This window comes from Malurus melanocephalus, unplaced genomic scaffold, assembly GCF_030028575.1.
Source record: "Malurus melanocephalus ecotype Western Australia unplaced genomic scaffold, MMel_1.1 scaffold_48, whole genome shotgun sequence".
NCBI lineage: Eukaryota > Metazoa > Chordata > Aves > Passeriformes > Maluridae > Malurus > Malurus melanocephalus.
In genome coordinates, this window is record NW_026623280.1 from 1824754 (window position 1) to 1842749 (window position 17996).

Below are 17996 nucleotides of genomic sequence, written 5' to 3' on the forward strand. Positions count from 1 at the left end.
ATTTCAAAGCATCAGAAATGTTTTCTAGTTTCTTTGAGTAACGTGCATAAGGCTTGTATTTTAAGTGCAATATGTTATTGACTTGAAGTTTGAGTATGTGGGAATGGGATTTGTACTTGCAGAGACAATGCTCAAGAGAACAGAGTGAGATGGCTGTCTCCATCAGAACTGGGACATTAAAATTCCCCCAGGACTATGTCTTGTAACAGATGAAGTTGATAATATTATCACCTGTGGATGATCTAAAATACTGTGGTTCTGGCGGGTGACTTAAAGGATTTCTCAAAAATGTCCATTTGTTTTCTTTGCAGTACATAATTGGCTGGTTGAATAAAAATTCTGAAAAATAGATAAGGTATTCATTGACTATGCTTTGCATTGTGGAAGTTTACAGCCATTAGTGTTTATGTAGGTACAGAACTATTTGAAGAAAACTGGCATTGCAAGTTCTCAATGGAGCTGATAGAATTTGTCCTCAGAGCCAGGCTTCCCTATTAATTTTGAGGAAGTGTGCAGASGTTTTTGCACCTTAAAAAAAAATAATTTTCTTCATGATTTTTTGGTTTGCTTKTTTTTCTTTTAGGTAAGTCATAACTACTGAGCAGACACTCAGGGCCACTTTTGATACTTTTGTGGCAGGCTGTCTGGAGAATTCTCCTTGAAGTTTAGGAAATCTGAGTGTCACAAATGGGACAAACATGAAGAGTTAAGGCATGCAATGTTATATAAGGCAGTAAAAGAGTTGGGCATGACAGAATATTGGAGTTCTAGATCATGCTGGTCTTGTTTCTGATATGCCATGGCGAGGCAAAAAGCAGCAGACAGAATGTTGCTTAGTGCTTAGATGCAATGCATTTTTAAAAACCCCTCACACTGGCATTAATTTATTCATTTTTCTGAGATTTTTCCCCTTAAATAATATTTACAGTGAAAATTGCCTTCTTCCATTTAGCATTATAGTGAAATCTAAAGCATAATGGTGGGCAGTGGTACTCTGATTTGCAATTTTCTTAAAGTGTACTTTTAGCAATAGAATTCAAATTGGTAATTCTTTTAGCCCTCTGGAGACCCATGTGATAATCCACAAGCATGGGTCAGTTTTGGGCCATAAAGTTCCCTCAACACCCCCAAGTTCYGGTCTGTTTGAAAACTTTCAAGTCTTTTTTTTTTCTGGGGACTGTCATCTCAGAGAAAAAAAAACCCTGTAAGTTTACAAGCCCTACATACAAAACCCATGGTTGTGTTAAGATATGTGTTGTCATGTAGGGAAACACTTACAACACCTGTCATTTTTTCACTGTTATGAAATTTGCTGCTTTCTTGTGCCACTGCAAGTAAGAGTGGGAAAAAAAAAAACTTCTGAAGAACTTTCAGAAGATAAAGGACAGAGAGTTCGTTGATAGCTGTGCCAAAAGGGAGCCAACAGAACAACCTGGGATTCAGGAACAYGATGTATCATTGGCTATAGTACAGGTTGTTGTATTAGAAATTCTTTTAGTTCTCCAGAATTTTTTTAGAACTCTGTTCTTATTTGTACTGGAGACCATGTACTCTATTCCCAGGCACCAGGGTGCCAAAACATTCACTTTGGTAGTCAGAGTCAGTTGTTATTTGGAGCCTGTGGAAATTTCAGCTGGGRTTTCCATCAGCAAGAGAAGCCTTAAGGCAAACATAAAAGACTGATCACTCCTGGTGTATGCAAGGAAGGAAAAGATGAAGACTCCCTGTAATGCATGTTCAAGAAAATATATGAACTGTATTCGCAAAAACTGGACTGCTTTTCTGTCTTAAGAAATTACTTGATTTTTCTAATTCTGGAGTTGTTGTTTTTTTTTTGTTTTGTTTTGTTTTTGTATGGAGGGAAACTTTTTTTATTTGAAGAAAGATTATTGTAGCTTTTCACAAAAAGAAAAAAAGGAAGAAAAGCTGTACTACAGTCTGCACTGCCTTATGAATACCAGAACATGGCCAAACATCCCTTTTCYTGTTTTCAAGAGAAAACATTGACTTTAACAGGACAGAAGAAAACCCAGCCATATTAATATCTTGGGAAAGAGAAAAAGAAAYCTTCTCATGTTAAATGTGTCATGATTTCAGTACAATGAAAGATATTGGGTGGTGAGGTTAGCATTGAGACACATGAATAAGTGTATATTTGACAATATTTTGTTCACATGTACAGATAAATCCTTTAACTTGCAGCWCAGTTTGGAAGGTATAGTCAAATATTATTAATGGCATTAATCTAGGAGGTTTCAGATCTAAATTAGATGACATGTCCAAAACTTGACTGAATTAAGTAGAAGGCAAAGGGAAAAAAAAAAAAAAAAAAAAAAAAAAAAAAAAAAAAAAAAAAAAAAAAAAAAAAAAAAGAAAAAAAAAAAAAAAAAAAAAAAAAAAGAGTGTATCAGTAGTCTGTTTCACAGTGGAGCAAAATGATGATACATGTCTCAGCTGGTCCAGTGAAACCAGTCACAGAATTTTCTAAGTCTTATTTTAAGAAGGTATTCCAACTCTTTTATTACTTTTGTGGGGGGCTGTGTTATGTTCAAKCTCTGATTTTTAACTCACTGCTTTTTTGCTGTTTCATTATGGAGTCGWCTGTGATGTGTTGCCACTCTAATACAGATTGGCTCTGCACTGTGTTTTGTGGCCAGAGACCTGGTTTGTAGAGAGCTGAGATGTTTTAGTCTCATTAAATGTCACCAGACTGGGGCACTTGACCCGGTGGCCATAGCAGCCCAGCTGATGTGCTGTTGCTGTGCGATCCCACGCACCAGCAGAGAGAAATCTGTCTTGCTGAGCCAGGGGTGTGTCCAGCATCCTGGAGGAAAGCTGTGTGCTCTCCCACAGGCTCCATGTGTTTTTTTGGCATTTGGAAGTGTTCTTTGCCCCCTCGTGTCTGCAGCAGGGGCTCTCTGGTGTGACCCACGCTTTCAGCTGCAGTCAGAACGCTGTCTTGCCTGATGTCAGTGTAGGACAGCGTGTGAGGAGCGTTTYAGATCTGTGCTCTGTGTTCTGAAGTAGCTTTCCATTTCTCACTGAGTGGCATCAAGTGGCTCATATGGCCCACTTACCTTCCATCTCTGACAGTGCAACACTGCCTTGTCCYGAACCCTCTGCGCACCCACATCTCCACACAAGCTGGTCTTTCTCTGTCCCTTTCTTTTGCAGTCCTCAGAGGTAATTACTTTCAAGCTGCAGGGCTCAAATGAGGGAAAAATGACATTTCTGGACTAAGCATGTTCATCAAGTCACAACAGGGATGGCGGACATGGTCATTCTGCAATTAAAATTGAATTAAGTCATATTTTTCTATTCAGAGTAATTTGTACTGCTGATAAAAAAAAAAATAAAAAAAAACAAAAAAACACCTAGATGTTTCCTTGTTTGCAGTGCCAGCTTTTGAATAACCCAGAAATTTTTGCTGGTATGGAATTAAGATACTCAATGTTGACAGCACTTTCTATTCTCTCCTTCTATTTTTGAAGTAAAAATGCAAAGCCAACCAACTTCACAGAAATAATTGCATGTTTCTATTTTGAGATGRTTAGATGTAGAAAGAATGGGGGAGAGGCAACAGTGAAGAAAATTATTTAGTTTAAAGGTATTTGTTTTATGTAAAAAAGCAAAAGAGATATATTTGTAATCCTGATATTTTATCTGAGGGACCGAAACTGTTCTAAAGTACCCCTGAAATATTCTCTAATGACTTTCTTCACTAAAACAGAGTTTTTCCAYCTCAGTGAGGAATATGTTTGGGCCATTGAATCACTTTTTTTCCAAAACATAGTTTGAAAATCCCAAATAAAAATTAGTTAGCAGATGTTAGAGTGGTGGCAGCAACAATACAATAGCCTGTGATGAAGATGGATGGGAAAACTCTTTGATTTCTCATAGATTTCAAGCTACTTTAGGTGAAATCTTTACCACAAAATATCTTGGTGATAAACTGTGGCTTCTCTCAGCAACAGATTACGGAGTGAGACTGATAGATTTCTTATTTATTGTGGTTTTAACCTATTTTGGGTAGAGGTTAAAGAAGGCTGGGAAAAGTTTTGTCCCTCAGCCCATAAAATTGGTTTTGCCAATCAACAAAATTAATCTTCTGCCTTCTCAGCATTTTACTTCCTAGAGGGCTGCATAAACCAATTTTCTTTGCAAAAGGAAGAAGATGGTGTATCACATTGATATGCTTTTTATGGTGTTGCCCATAAAATCCTTGGATTATCTCATATAGTTCAGAACAAGCACATTTAACTATGCACACTCAYACCCAAATTCATTCATACCCATTTAAGTGAATTTGGTAGTTAATTAATTTTTTTAGTTTAAATTCAGTACAGTTGAGTTGTGATTACATTTCCCTATGAAATCCTATTTAATGACATTCCCAGGTAACTGCAYTATGGCAGTTTGAACATCACAGGAGACAGCAGTTATCTCAGGACAAACATCCTCATGTATGTCTCTCTCTCCCTGAGATTTGATTAAATTGCAAAATCACCCAAGGAGTCCTTGAAATTCAGAAACTCAACAGATAATAAAGGTTTTAGTTGTGAAGCCACATCCTAGAGTTTTTTTCTTTGGATACCTTTTGTCCTTTTAACTTTAGGARCACTGAACTCCTTTGGGCATGGCTAGATGGAGCCCTCTCCTGGCCAGACAGCATTGAAAACTTGGTTGAACATGAGTATGTCCTAACGCTGCCCCAGTGATTAACTTTGCTGTAAATAATATAAGTATTAACTGTGAAGGAAATGCTTCCTGCACACTGGAAGCGTTAGGTTCCAGTTTCAGTTTATAAACATAACATCAAAAATTAAAAGCCAACCATGTGAATGCTTTCTATAATGCTTTCTCATGCATTGTATGAGCACTGAAGAAGAGGATGAACCACCAAGTGTGGCCCATTACTAGAGCAAAGACATAGTGGTAATCAAACATTTTGTGGATTACAACAAATTTCTCTAACATACTGTTTTACTGGACTGAAATGAGATGGRTGTTGTTAATAAATCATTTAATGTTTTGTATGCCTTGTGCTGTGACAAACTCAACACTTTGGTGGCTGGATGTCTTCTGCTCCAAACAGAGCCCTGTCTTCTACCTTTGCTTGGGACTACAAAGACATCAAAGTCCATCCACTTTCACAATGTGGATTTATCTCTTGGATAGTTGAGTAAATCTTTGCTGTTCAATGCTATGTAAGAATAACAAAATTTCTATCTGTGAGGGCTTCCATATAAATATAGCCATCAGTAAAATTCTTTGTRATTTGCATGCAGTCTTTGTGATAATACAGCTAAGTAAAAACATTACTCTCCATGAGAGTTGATCTCATTACTGTAACAAGGTGCTTGATATTTTGGGGGCAATTTTCCTTTGATTTGTTTCAGAGTAGGGTGCAGCTACAYTAAAGCAAAGCATTATGTTCCTTCACAGCCTACTTTGATGTGTCTGAGAAGGTTTTACTGCAGAGTCTCAGTTGTGGGCAGATACACACATCAAACTTCTTTCGGCAGCCCAAATGAGAAGTCTGGTTTTATTTGTTGTAACACAGTTGAATTACAAGTTTAAGGCTTCTGTTTTATTGCATGGCAAGATGTGAAAAGTGAGTTATTTGGTGTTGCCAAGAGCTCTGGATGAACATAACTCTTTTGTGTGAAAATAAGACATCTGTTCTTTATAGCTGCATTATACCTGAAAGCTCTATTACAGACACCCCTGAAATTCATCCTCTTTTACTTTAACACTGCAAAGGAGTGACTGCTGCTTAAGGCAGTGGGATCCAAAACTGCTGCCTTCAGCTGACTTCTCTTTCATCCACCTTTTTTTGTTGGGTATTTTCAGTTCAAATCCCTGCACTATGGTTTCCTTCTGCAAAATGGAGAAGATCGTGTTTCCCTACCCACCAGGGATGCTTGCTAATGCAGATGTTAGTCTTCCTTCACTGAGGCTAAAGGTTTTATATAAGTATTGAGATGTTTTGAAGTTCTTGCAAAAACCAGATTTCTCAGGATATGAACATGTTGCATGTTTTGGAATGATACTTAAAATCTGGTACAGCAGCATTATTTGGAGCAGGTGGGAAGTCATTCATTCAAGCTGTCTTCAATGGCCCCTATCTTAAATGATAGTACATCAGAAGTTGAATCAGTTTGTGCTTATTCAATATTTATTATTAGTGGYTAGCAGTCAGTCTAGAGTTTGCATACTTGAGACGTCACTTTCAAGAGTGAACTAAGTTATATGATTTGTTCAAATTCAACAAAATACTTTGCTAGGAATTTCTGCATGGGTCAAAATGCAGAAGGTGTAAGAAATTTACTTTTTTTTTTTCCCTAGGAAAATTACTTTTAAAACATCTTTGCCCTTATAGCTATTAAGTCTGATTTAATTTTAACTGTATTGTTTTTCAGGAGGATCAGATATTGAATACCTAGATTTTTACAAGCCAGTGGTGTGGTTCTGGATCCTTGTTGGGCTTGCTTACTTTGCAGCTGTCCTCAGCATGATCGGAGACTGGCTAAGGGTCATATCAAAAAAGACAAAGGAAGAGGTAAGAATATTTTGAAAGGGGAAGAAATAYTTTTAAAAAACTTTGAATAGAAGCCAGGTGAATTTATAGCTGCTTTTGCTCTAAGGGCACGAAGGTGAAAGCTGTTTATGTATGAACTGTATGCTGCAGCTYAGTATGTAGCCGTCCATTCAAACATACAGTGTTTTATTTTCRCATGTCTGCGTAGAAAATGAGATTAAATGTGTTATTAAATTAAGAGTATATGCATAGCTGCACCTGATTTATTGGGAAAAAAATACCTTAAACTACTGTTCTAGGCAGTAGAATGTCAGCCTTAATTTTTGGAAGCAAAAGTCATTCTGCTCTGTTTCTACACATGCAGGTATACAAATAAAAGTACTAAGTAGTTATATTTGATATACCATGCTTTTTTGTGGTAAGAAAATAAATGTTTTATATCATGCAGGTATTGGAATGAGTTACTTAAGTATCCCTGGGTGTACTTTGCCAWAATATCTTCCACATTATTGCTTGGTATTTATAGTCAGGTATATTGCTTTCAATTTAAATATGTTTTCACTTGCAAATGTGTATTTATTTTTCCAATGATACAACAATATTTTACTTACAATTTTGTCATTTAAGAAAATTTCCTGAGTTTAAAAATGTTAGGGGGTAAATAAAATTTCCTTCGATTGTAGCGTGCTTAGTTCAGGTTTTACTGGAAGTCTGAGRAATTAATTTTGTTTGAAGCAACATATTATTTCCCTCTAATTTAGCTTGAGTTCCTTTGCATGCATCAGTTGATTTATGCTACTCAAACATAAAAACTCTAACTTGTTTTTGATGGAATGAATATGTTGGCTACTGTGCAGTGGCCTGCTACTTGCATTGTTTTAAATTGCTTTCCTAGCTGCAGGGCACGGTATCAGTGCCTTGTTATATTCCTGGCATTTCTTGAGTTCTCTGCTCTGAAGGATGGCTTACCCTGCACACTTTCACCAACTGCAGCCCCTCAGGGTGCCTGCCACCTTCTGAGCAGGAGCAGGGGTACTGCTGGCAGCAGGCAGGAGGATGGGAGCCAGGCTCTTGGGCAGGATTAAACCTGCTTTGGGAAGAATGTGGGGTGGGAAGCCCTTTCCCATTGCCCTTGCTGTGCTCGTGGCTTTGTGGTTGGAGACAGCATTGTGACAGGTCTGCTGTGAGTACACTTTTAGCAGGCAATTCATAACCACTTAGCCTTGAGGCAGAGGACAATATTTATTTGAACAGTTTCAGTTCAAGAGCGTCCTCTTTTGCCACATGCTGTAAATTTGAAAGGATATTTATGACTTCCTTTCCACGATGATCTTTACTGGTGCCCTCCACAGAGAGGGAGCACCAGGTATCACTTGGGAGCTCCCATTTGCAGGTTCAGCAGGATTTTTCCATTCAGGTTTCTAGAAAAGCCCTGAGGGTACCTTTCAGAGCCAACCTTCATGGCTTACACAGGCTGCGGGGAAAGCAGCGAATCGYTTCAAATGCCAGGAACCTCCGTCCTTGTGCTTTCTTAYTTTGAACTTCAGCATTAGGTTGGTTTTGCCCATTTTTTGCCTCTGAAGTAGGAAGAAGCAGAACACTGGAACAGGCTCSCCWGGGAAGAGGTRACAGCACCAAGCCTACCWGAGTCCAAGAAACATTTGGACAATGCTCTCAGRCACATGTTGGAATTTTTATGCAGGACMAGGAGTTGGACTYCAGTGATCCTCWCAGGTCCGTTCCAACTCAGGGTATTCTGTGATTCTAAGCACGGTGCTTCCTCTGTGCACTCTCCTGGTGTCTAACTGCTCTCAACTTGGGGCATTTCCTAAATTGTCTTTAGTTTCCTTGGGTCACTTGTGTCTGGATGTTTTGGAAAAAATATGATATGACTGAGGCACTATGATTTTAGACTATGCGAATATATTCTCTGGGTTGTTTTTGCTGTATTTTGTCAGACACTGTTGACACATTTTAGTTCTTCACACTGCTTCCTAGAATGTATCTGATCTTTGACCTTCATTTTCTCATACTCTTTTTTTTTGTAATCCAGACATCATCCTATACAGAGACCTTAGTCAGCTTTATAGTCAAGATACTATATAGCACAYTGAGGCTTTAATCTTATAATGAAGACAATCTATTTAGAATGTTTGAAATTTGTRGCATCTTGTGAAGATGTTTTAATATAGACTAATTTTGGAAAAGATTTAAAGACACTTGAATTGAAGAAATTTGAGAATACCTCCAACACATCAAAAGCATTCCTATTTTTATCAGGGAAAATTGTTTGCCAGGTCATGCAGCACGGTGCAGTGCCGAGCTCTCTTTTCTCAGGCACTGGGAATGTGTAACATATCTTTTCATTCTTTCTCACCTTTATAGCCTAAACAAGCATATTAATTTTGTCTACAGAAAGGAAAACCTCATTCTTCAGATATGTCCGAATTCTCTTGGCTGARGCAGGTATTGGGAATTTTGTTGTGTACAACTCTCATGTGTATTAKGTTAAAGACAGACATAACATAATTGGTTCCATTTGTTCAATTAATCATATCTCTGATGGTCAGAAATCTCCCTCCCTACTTCTTAACCCATTCCTCAAGCGTGTGTGAGAATTCATCACAGGAATAAAATGCTTTAGCAGTTTTGAATTCTATAGTTTAAAAAATGGCAGAGGCCACCAGTTTGAGAATTGAATTATGACRTACCATAAGTTGTGTGCAATTTAGAAAACTTTGAAAAAATTAAATTCTGTGTTCTAATGAAAYTGTAGGGAGAAAGTTATATAAATATATTGCATTTTGTTATTTGGCTACAAGCATTATACAAATGCTGACTCTTTACAGGTTTCATTTTATGACAAAACCTGCTGCTCTTAGCTCATGCTTGCTATCTGCCTTGGAAAATGTGAGTGAGGATGCTAAAGCAGTTGAGTGGAAATGTACTTATCAAGTCTCTTCTATGCCAGCAGAATCCTGATGAGACTGAATTTCTTGTATTTTTTTCAGTTAAACCTAGATTTGCAGTGGGCTGTTCCAGCTTCTGGGGATGCAGATTGGAGCAGAGGAACCTCTCTGKTGCTCCAGTGTACATGAGTGCAATGAAAAACCCCCTTTCAAAGCATGGGGTGTATTTTTTAAACTGTTTTAGGGAAACTTTCTGTCAGTCCTCGGGGAAAGAGCTCCCTGTCCCTAAAGGTAGCCTTTGAAGTTGGAAACAATGTTATATCCTAAAACCTATTGAGMTACAGAGCCCATGATAAAACTGACAGAACTGTAATTAATGCACTCCAAAAACTGAAGCAGCTTAATGTATTTCCTAGGAAATAACATGATGAAAATTTTCCTTCATGAAATTTATGGGGATTATGGCTACCAACACATACATGTAAATAAGATTTTGTACGGGATTTCTATCCTACTTTTCACAAAAACCCAGTAGTCTAGCATGTTTGAGATGCTGGGGGGAACAGATCATTCAGTAGCAAAGTCTAGAGAATTTTGCCAGAGTCCAGAATGAAGACAGAGAAGTTGAAAGGGTTGAAAAGACCTTCATTGTTTCCCCTCACCGACCAAAACTATATATCCTCAGAAGTAAATCTCTTTTGATAKGCAGTGATAATCTCTTCTTTGCCTTTTCCTGTAGTCTGTGATTAAAAKTATCAATAAATATCAGTATATTTAGGGTATGAAGGGAAGTCCCTCTAATTCCAGGGATGGAGCATATTGATAATGAATATCCCCTAAAATCTATAGTTCTATTAATGTATTTTTAATACAGTTGTATTGTTCTTTGAAGCAGTACAGGGAGGTAATAATGCATTTCACTGTTTCAACAAAATAAAATATTATCTTTTTCAATGTACTACCACAAAAGCTTGCCATATGAGAGTGGGTCTGAGAGAAAAAAAATCTGATCAGATATGCACTAATTCCCAATACTGATGTATTTTGATATTAAAATCCAGATAACCAGCATGTCAGTCAGTTGCTCAGGTGGCTTTTGTCTCCTGAAACACTCAGGAGAATTTTGAATGCATCAAATAGGGAGGGAAGTGAAAGACAAGTAGAGACAGAAGTGGGAGTTTAAGAAGGATAGATCTGCTGCTGGAAGCAGTTCATACAGTAAGATAGATGAAATGTCAGAAAGTCACTGGAACATGCTGTGTGCTGTAATCTTAAGTAGGCGATCTGTCTCTGAAGTTGAGCTTCAGCTGTACTATCTTGCCTTAAACTCCCTCCTCTTCATTATTCTCTAAACTCTGATTACTCAGAGTGCTTTTAAAGTCTTCTGATTTTAGTCTCTTTGAAAGGTAAATTTTCAGCAGGATTTTTTTCCTTGTAATATTCTTTCTGTTGCTTCTGTATGAAGCAGCTTCTAAATTCAAGCATTTTCAGGAAAAATGCCTACCCAAACAACAACCTGAGGCATTTGGGGCTACAGATCCTGGAGGAACCTGTTCTGTCAAGGYATATCAGGAGTCCAGGTGACTGACCTATGTTAGACCTCACCTCAGTTTGGACAAGTGGTTTTTCATGCTGCATGGCTGTCTTTTGAATTAAACAATATGGATCCAGGTTTAAAGACCAAGCCTAAATTTTTGTGAGAAATAGCACCTTCCGTTCTTGCGGAAATTCAGGAGGCAGTTGTTACATCTGATATTTATAAACAAATTCAACAAATTTGACTCATCTGAATCATCATKCAGTTTAATCTTCTTGGCACCAGTGACAGAGCTGTCACTCAAGTGTCAAAACAGAATTAGACTTGTCATGATGATGCCATGGAGATTATTGCAATTCCTATATTTGTTGCCTTTTTATTAGCTTCAGGCTAAATACGCCCACAGCTAATAAGGGTCAGCATAAGGTCTCTCAGCATAATGGTCTCTTGAGACCATTTCTCATATCCCCCAAAGAGGAATCCTAAATATAGGCTGTATGCATGAAAAGGTGAAAAAAATGAGTGGACTCAAATGAGAAACTGTTTTGAAGGGTTTTTGCCCTCCAGGCAAACAAATTGTTCCTCAGAGGGCTGTGTAGTGAGGGTGTATGGCCAAAGAGAARGAAGAAGTTGTTCAGTTGTTCAATGAACTTTTGACCTGGCTCTCCCTGTTTCAAGGAACAAAATGAGGATGGTAGGGAATAGCTCTTCAGTCTGGTGATTAGAGACTTTTCACAAAGGTGTGAGTCACTTGCTGGTCCATTTTTCATTGTTTAAAGTGAAATGGGTCATCTTCTGCTCAAAAAACCAACACTTTRGGCTTTTTCTTTTCTTCCATCCATTCCCCCCAACTGAATAACTACCCCTCCCCTGCCAAAAGAAAACAAATAACCCAAAACATCAAAGAAAAACAAGCAAGCAAAAAAAATAAAATAAGCCCCAACAAAACAAAACCCCAAAACGCAAACCCAATTGCAGTAGTTTTAAGAATTTTATATCCATGAGTTAAATGGATTGGTCAGGCTGATGTAATGAAAGTCTGTTCCTAGAAAGCACTGAATTGGGAATATTTGTGGGAGACATTTATCATGTGAAAGCCATTGGGTACAAAGTAATTTTTCAAGGCAGTGATTAATTGGGATAACAATTCTAAGATGTGCAAGCAGGGGATCACTGAATTTCTGTAGGAAAGTGTTGCTACTGCTGCAGACATTGTTAAAGGTATATTACCAGAAAACAGTCCCTAGATTTGTGGTCTAAACTTCAGAAAGGATGCAGGGAGCTACAAAAAATGTCAAGGGAGACATCTGAAGAGAAGTCTGTCTAAAATGAAGAGGGTTTTTTTCCCCCAGTACATCCAAGATGTGCAGAAAAGTCCTTTTGGGAAGAAACAGCCACATTCAAAAAGGTGATTGTTTCTTATAATTTCTATGAGATGGGGAGAAATATAAAATCTTTCTGCAAGAAAAGGAACCATATGTCTCCAGTCAAACTTCACTAGCAACAAGACAAAAAACCTCAACCAAAACAAACCCAAAATAAAAGGTGGGAGTACAGTCTCTCTATAACAGCCCTGGATGTTATACATCAGGGATGTATAAAGAGTGGTATTGGTGTAAGGAGGAGGTAGAAATGACTGACCTGGTTCTGAATGCAATTTAATCTCTTCCTTACTATGAGTTTAAGTTATCCTGGTGATCTTGAATCTGCCCAAGCAACCATCAGTAATACTGAGTTTCTATATTGATCAGTCTTTTARAAGTCTGCTGTGGTACTATGTGCAATAATGAATAGGGAAGAASATCTTGTTCTGAGAATTCTAGAAAAACTAACCAGCTGATGGCTTTTGACACTTTTTTGAGCTCTTTCATGGTAGTTTTGTGCACTTTGGACATGCAGTGCTTCCTTCGCTTCAGATTTGGCACACACACAGATAGCATCTACACAGTTTTGCTGTGGTTATATTGATATTTTTATCACGTCCCTTAGCTGGGCATGCCAGGCATTTAGACACTGCTGTTTTGTTATTGCCTGTTGAGTACCAGGTCCTGCTGGGGTGCTGATTGCAAGGGATGTGCTGCCAAATACAYTTCATGAGGAGCAGCATGGCCTGGGGCATGGGGACACTGTCAGTGTCTTGTGCCAGCCCCTGTGCCTGGCCCTGCTCTCCCACAGTGTTCAGGGAAGAAGAAAATTACTYCAATGAAGGCTGCATGCAGCAAGGGAGTGATGGCAAGAGCTATTGAATTTGCAAAAATAAAACCAGAGCAAGCAATTTATACTTCATAAGAGAAATTGATTAAAGAGGGATCAGTTACAGCAAAGGCATCTCTTGGAGTTAATTACCTATGAAGATTCCCAGAATGTATTTATGATGGTCTACATTAAGAAATCTTAATTTTTGGAGATAAGATGTAATTTATCCTTTGTTACAGCAACAAATGTATCTGTGGTTTATTTTATTGTGRGCTGAACAGATTCCAGATTAAATRCGACTGACATCTTCATGATTAACACTCCTGAAAACTTTACTATTTTTTTAGGGTAATCTCAGTGTTTGAGTATTGTTAGGAAAAGACCCAAAACATGTTATTAATGCTGAGTGTGTGAATTTGATAGTTGTCTTGAGGATGAGTCCCCAGACAAAGCCAGTTCAGCAGAATGCCCTTGGAAGAAGGTGTGTTGACATTGAGGAAAATGCTTTGCAATTGTGAATAAAAGGGATTGAAGAAGCTATGGAATACYTCTGTTCTCAAGGAATGAGTGCAGTTGTCATACCAGTGTTGAATAGCCAAAGTGGAGCTTCATTTATTTCACACAAACTCTAGAAACKACATTAAAAAATTAAGGAATAAGCAGTTTTTGCTGGGACTTGACCCTGTAGTTACTATAATCATTCTGTACTCACTACCAAGTGAAAATTAGAWGTCCTTTTTTATGTTTGTTCTTTTTTAGCACATCTTTATAAGCTAAAAATGTCCAGTGGAGTTTATGAAGCTGTTGTTGTCTTTCCTCTGGGAGAAAGTTGAGGCAGTCTTTCAGCTGCCTKTGGCTTGGGTTTCGTTATGCTTCCAGCACAGCTCCTAAAATGTTTGCAGTTCCTGGCTGCAGCCAAGTTTTTGGCTGTGTAGCACAGGCAGAGGAGACATATTATTCTCCTGGATCACCTTAGGCTCAACTGAGGTAGAGATTCATGCAAACCTAAGTAGATCCTTGTGGTTAATGCAGGAGGATGCCATTCACTCTCACCAGCTTGAAAGAGGGGCTGGATGGCTCTCTGAGGCAGCTGAAACCATGGATAGAACTGATTTTTAAAGGAAAATGTCAACTTCTTTTTTTTTAATCTTTATCTTTGGGGCTTAATAATAAAGCAGAACATTAGAGAGTGAGATAATCAGGCCAAAACCTTGCCTACACTACTGAGACATACACACATGTGCCTCTGTGCAAAGAGGTGTCTGATGGGCAATATTCAATAATAGTTCTGAGGAAATACCTAATGGAGCAGTCTTTGTATTTATGGAAAAACAAAAGCTAAAACATAATAACTCTGCTGGCTGTTAGTATATCTGGTTCTGCTTTGTAGGCATGATTTTTTTTTTTTATATCTTTTTTTTATTTTGTTAAATCAAACCATGATAGAGGAAAAGGCCATTTCTTGCATCTGCCATCTGTCACATCTCTGCAAAACATATTCCCACAGCTGCCACCACCATAGATGTTCCTCTATAAATAAAATAATCAAAATTCATGGGTTCTCTGCACTCCCATTGGAGAATGTGGTTTATTTCATCCAAGGCATCAGATGTGTTCATGGAAGTTATGTGGTGAAAYGAAACAATCATTGCTCACCAAAAGGAACTCACAAGAATTGCTTTTTACAGGAGTGAATAATCCAGTTTCCATCAAGAGAGCACTGTTCCCAAAACATTTCTGACCACCACGGCTACAAAAATACAAATGTCTATGTAATTGAAGCCTTACCTCAGAAGATGACAATTTCACAAAATAGAGTCTTTTCTCCTCTGATATTTGTCTGAAAAATACAGGGATGTGTATAGCTGTGAGTGGAAACCAGAAAGGTGTCCCTTCATGTGTGCCATTAACTTTGCAATTGAAGTCTGGTACCTTGGAGACCTGGTGTAGAGGAGTTCCCTCCTGCAAGAAATGAGGTCCTGACAGGGTGAAGGAGTGGAAGATGGTGGTTAAACACCTGGGAAAGCTCAGCATGGGTATCTCATTAGTGCATGTGGTATTTCATGCATTTTGTGGCTGCTTTCCTTTACCTTTAAAGATGAAGAGAGCACATTCTTCTCTAAATACCTATCCACAGGTTTTTCGTGTAGGTACTAATCACACTATAATAGCAGAAATACTGAAAGACAGATCATTGGGTTGGGAATTTCAGGTGGACTATGAGATTCCCTTAGCATGTAACAAATGCACAGGTTTTACTAAAAATTTCTGTGAAGCTTCTCTTTTTCTCTTCTGCACTCTGGTCTTCTCTAATCAATAGACATCTGAGGTAGTGAATAGAAATCCGTGTCCAGCAGCAACCTGGGTGGGAAAAGGTGCCATATCCTTGCCCAGAGCTGCAGGAAAGTGAGATGGCAAGTAGAAAAACTCCTATGCATTCAGGGATAAACCCACCCAGAAACTGAGTTGTTAAACTCATCACCCCTTTCTGCACCTACTTTTTAATTTTTTTTTAAAAAGGAACTTCGTGAGCAATTTCTGTGAACACTGGGTGAGTTTCCTGAGGACTAAGACAAAATGTTATGTTCTGTACTCTGCTGCCTGCATAATTTGACATGTAATGCACTTTCTAGTTTTGTCTGAGTAGCATATCATAGAGAGGTTAATTGGATGTGTTATTTTTAAGTAGGCTAAAGTACACTGGAGAGGAAAAATGAAGCTATGAAAATTCGGAGAATGCATTAGGGATAAATGCTAGATATTATATACTGAGGAACATCTAGACCGTTAAGAAGATCTTTAAGGAAGGGCACTTTTTTCACCCTAAAATGTAGCCAAATGGATACTTCCAGCTCATCTACTTGCTTTTTAAATTCAATTTTTTGGCTTGCACTAGCATGCTCATCATAAAATGTATGAGCCCTGTATGCCAAAGGGAAAAAACATAAAGCACAGCTATGACAGATAAAGCTGCACATATTATTTAGAATTATGTTTTCATTTTCTTGCATGACTTATTTTTAACGTTATTTTTTTTCTGATTTGCTACTCAGTGGTTTACCTCCTCCTGAGTATATCATAACTTTCATGTCATATATCTGAGCTCCATCCAAGCAGGATATATTTCTTCCCACTCTGTAAATAGATTCACTGATTGCACTGTAATGTTATTTTTTTTTAAGAATATCCATGAGATGGGGGAGCAAAGCAAAGGCAGAGTTAAGTTAGGAAAGTGCATTCATCCTGGCTATTTATGGATGTCCTTAATTATGCTTTTTGTTTGTTTCTTTGTTGGTTGATTGTTTTCCTGCTTGAGCAGAGATGTGGCTTAATTAAAAATACAAGTTACTTGAGTATGGCTACCTGGCTTGTGCTTTCCAGGGACTTAATAGGATGARTGGTCTCCCTGAACAGTGAAATGTTTTGCTTGTGTAAATATTTGAATAATTTTTGAATGTCCAGAAAGGTTCTCTAACTCCTGACAAGTATAAAGAATTAGAGAAAATGTMGTGAAGAATGAAGAAAGTGCTTCAGAATGTTCAAATACTTTTTTAGTTTTAACAGTAGCATCYCCTTGGACATACATTGTGGTTTATGCTGTTGGCCTCTACCCAAGTGTGGAGCTCAGCTAGACAGAAAGCTGAGACACAGTGGCAATGAAACTGAATAGGAACTTTTGATTCTACTAGAGATATTGACTGAGAGCCACTTTTAGGACATTATTCATTTAGATTGATTTTGACAGGAGTAAATGAGGGAAYGGTGGCTTAATGTCCATGTATTTTTCCTGGTTCTGTCAATTTAGTACRTCTGTCTTGAAGGTATATTGGTGATACAGTACATGTGCAGCCTCGGAACAGTTCAGGAAGTTCATGCAGTACTTCACTGATGTCTGTTTTTCACTACACAAACCCCTCAGAAAGCCCCAAAAGTGACTTTAACATAAATGAATAGAACATGCTTTAAAATTGTTGAGTGGCAATTTTTCATTATATCCTAAGAGAGCAAATGTGTCATTTCCACCACAGGTAGGCAGAGATACCTTGGCACTGACATTTGGAGGTGCTACTGGAGATGACCTGTGGTGTTTGATCCCCATAGGGTTGTTGGATATGGGGCAGACCATATGGGATATCCAGGCAGTGGTAGCTGGAGGCCACGCAACCTGTGCTGGGCAAGAAATTGAGTCAGTGTTGTTCATTTGTTAGAAAAACTGTGGGTGTTGGGTTTTGGGGTTATTTAGGGGATTTTTTGCTTTTTTTTTTTTTTTTTTTTCATTTTGTTTTTGTTTTGTTTTTTTTTTTTTTTTTTTTTTTGTTTTTTTTTTTGTTTTGGTGTTTTTTTGGGTTTTTTTTTTTTTTTTTTTTTTTTTTGTTTCAGTTTTGTGGTGAAGTGTGCTCTGTGGAATATTTAGTTGTGTTACTATGCACCATAATACTTGAGAACTTGTTATTGAGACTAATCTCCCCTGGAATCATGAGGCAGGAAGGTGCTGCTTCCTGCTTCTTAAACACACAATAAAGTTACAGACTGTTGGTGTTCAATGTAGAAAGGCTGATACTCGTTGTGAAAAATGTCTAACACCTTGCAGTTTAATTTGGATTTTGACGTGGAGGAAGTCAATCCAGGAGCTGGGAGGGTCCGTGTCCCCATTACTGGTGGTATTTCTATTCTCTGCAGGTTAAAGTGAGGAGCATCACCACATTAGTGTTGCTTCTTGTATGGCTGAGTCAGGTGCTATCACTGTGACATGTTTTTCCTATTGCTTCTGAAATATTCTGTGACATTCAGCCTTACCTTAAGTACGGAGTTG

The 17996-nt window shown here is 38.1% G+C and overlaps 1 protein-coding gene across 2 annotated transcripts in view; it reads left to right on the top strand.

The window, feature by feature from the left end:
* Window positions 1–17996, top strand: part of KCNK2 (potassium two pore domain channel subfamily K member 2) — a 124278-nt gene that overhangs the window by 100886 nt on the left and 5396 nt on the right. For both annotated transcript variants that reach the window (XM_057365134.1, XM_057365135.1), the window contains one exon: window positions 6423–6562. In XM_057365134.1, the coding sequence (XP_057221117.1) occupies window positions 6423–6562 (140 nt within the window). The remainder of the gene's footprint in view (window positions 1–6422; window positions 6563–17996) is intronic.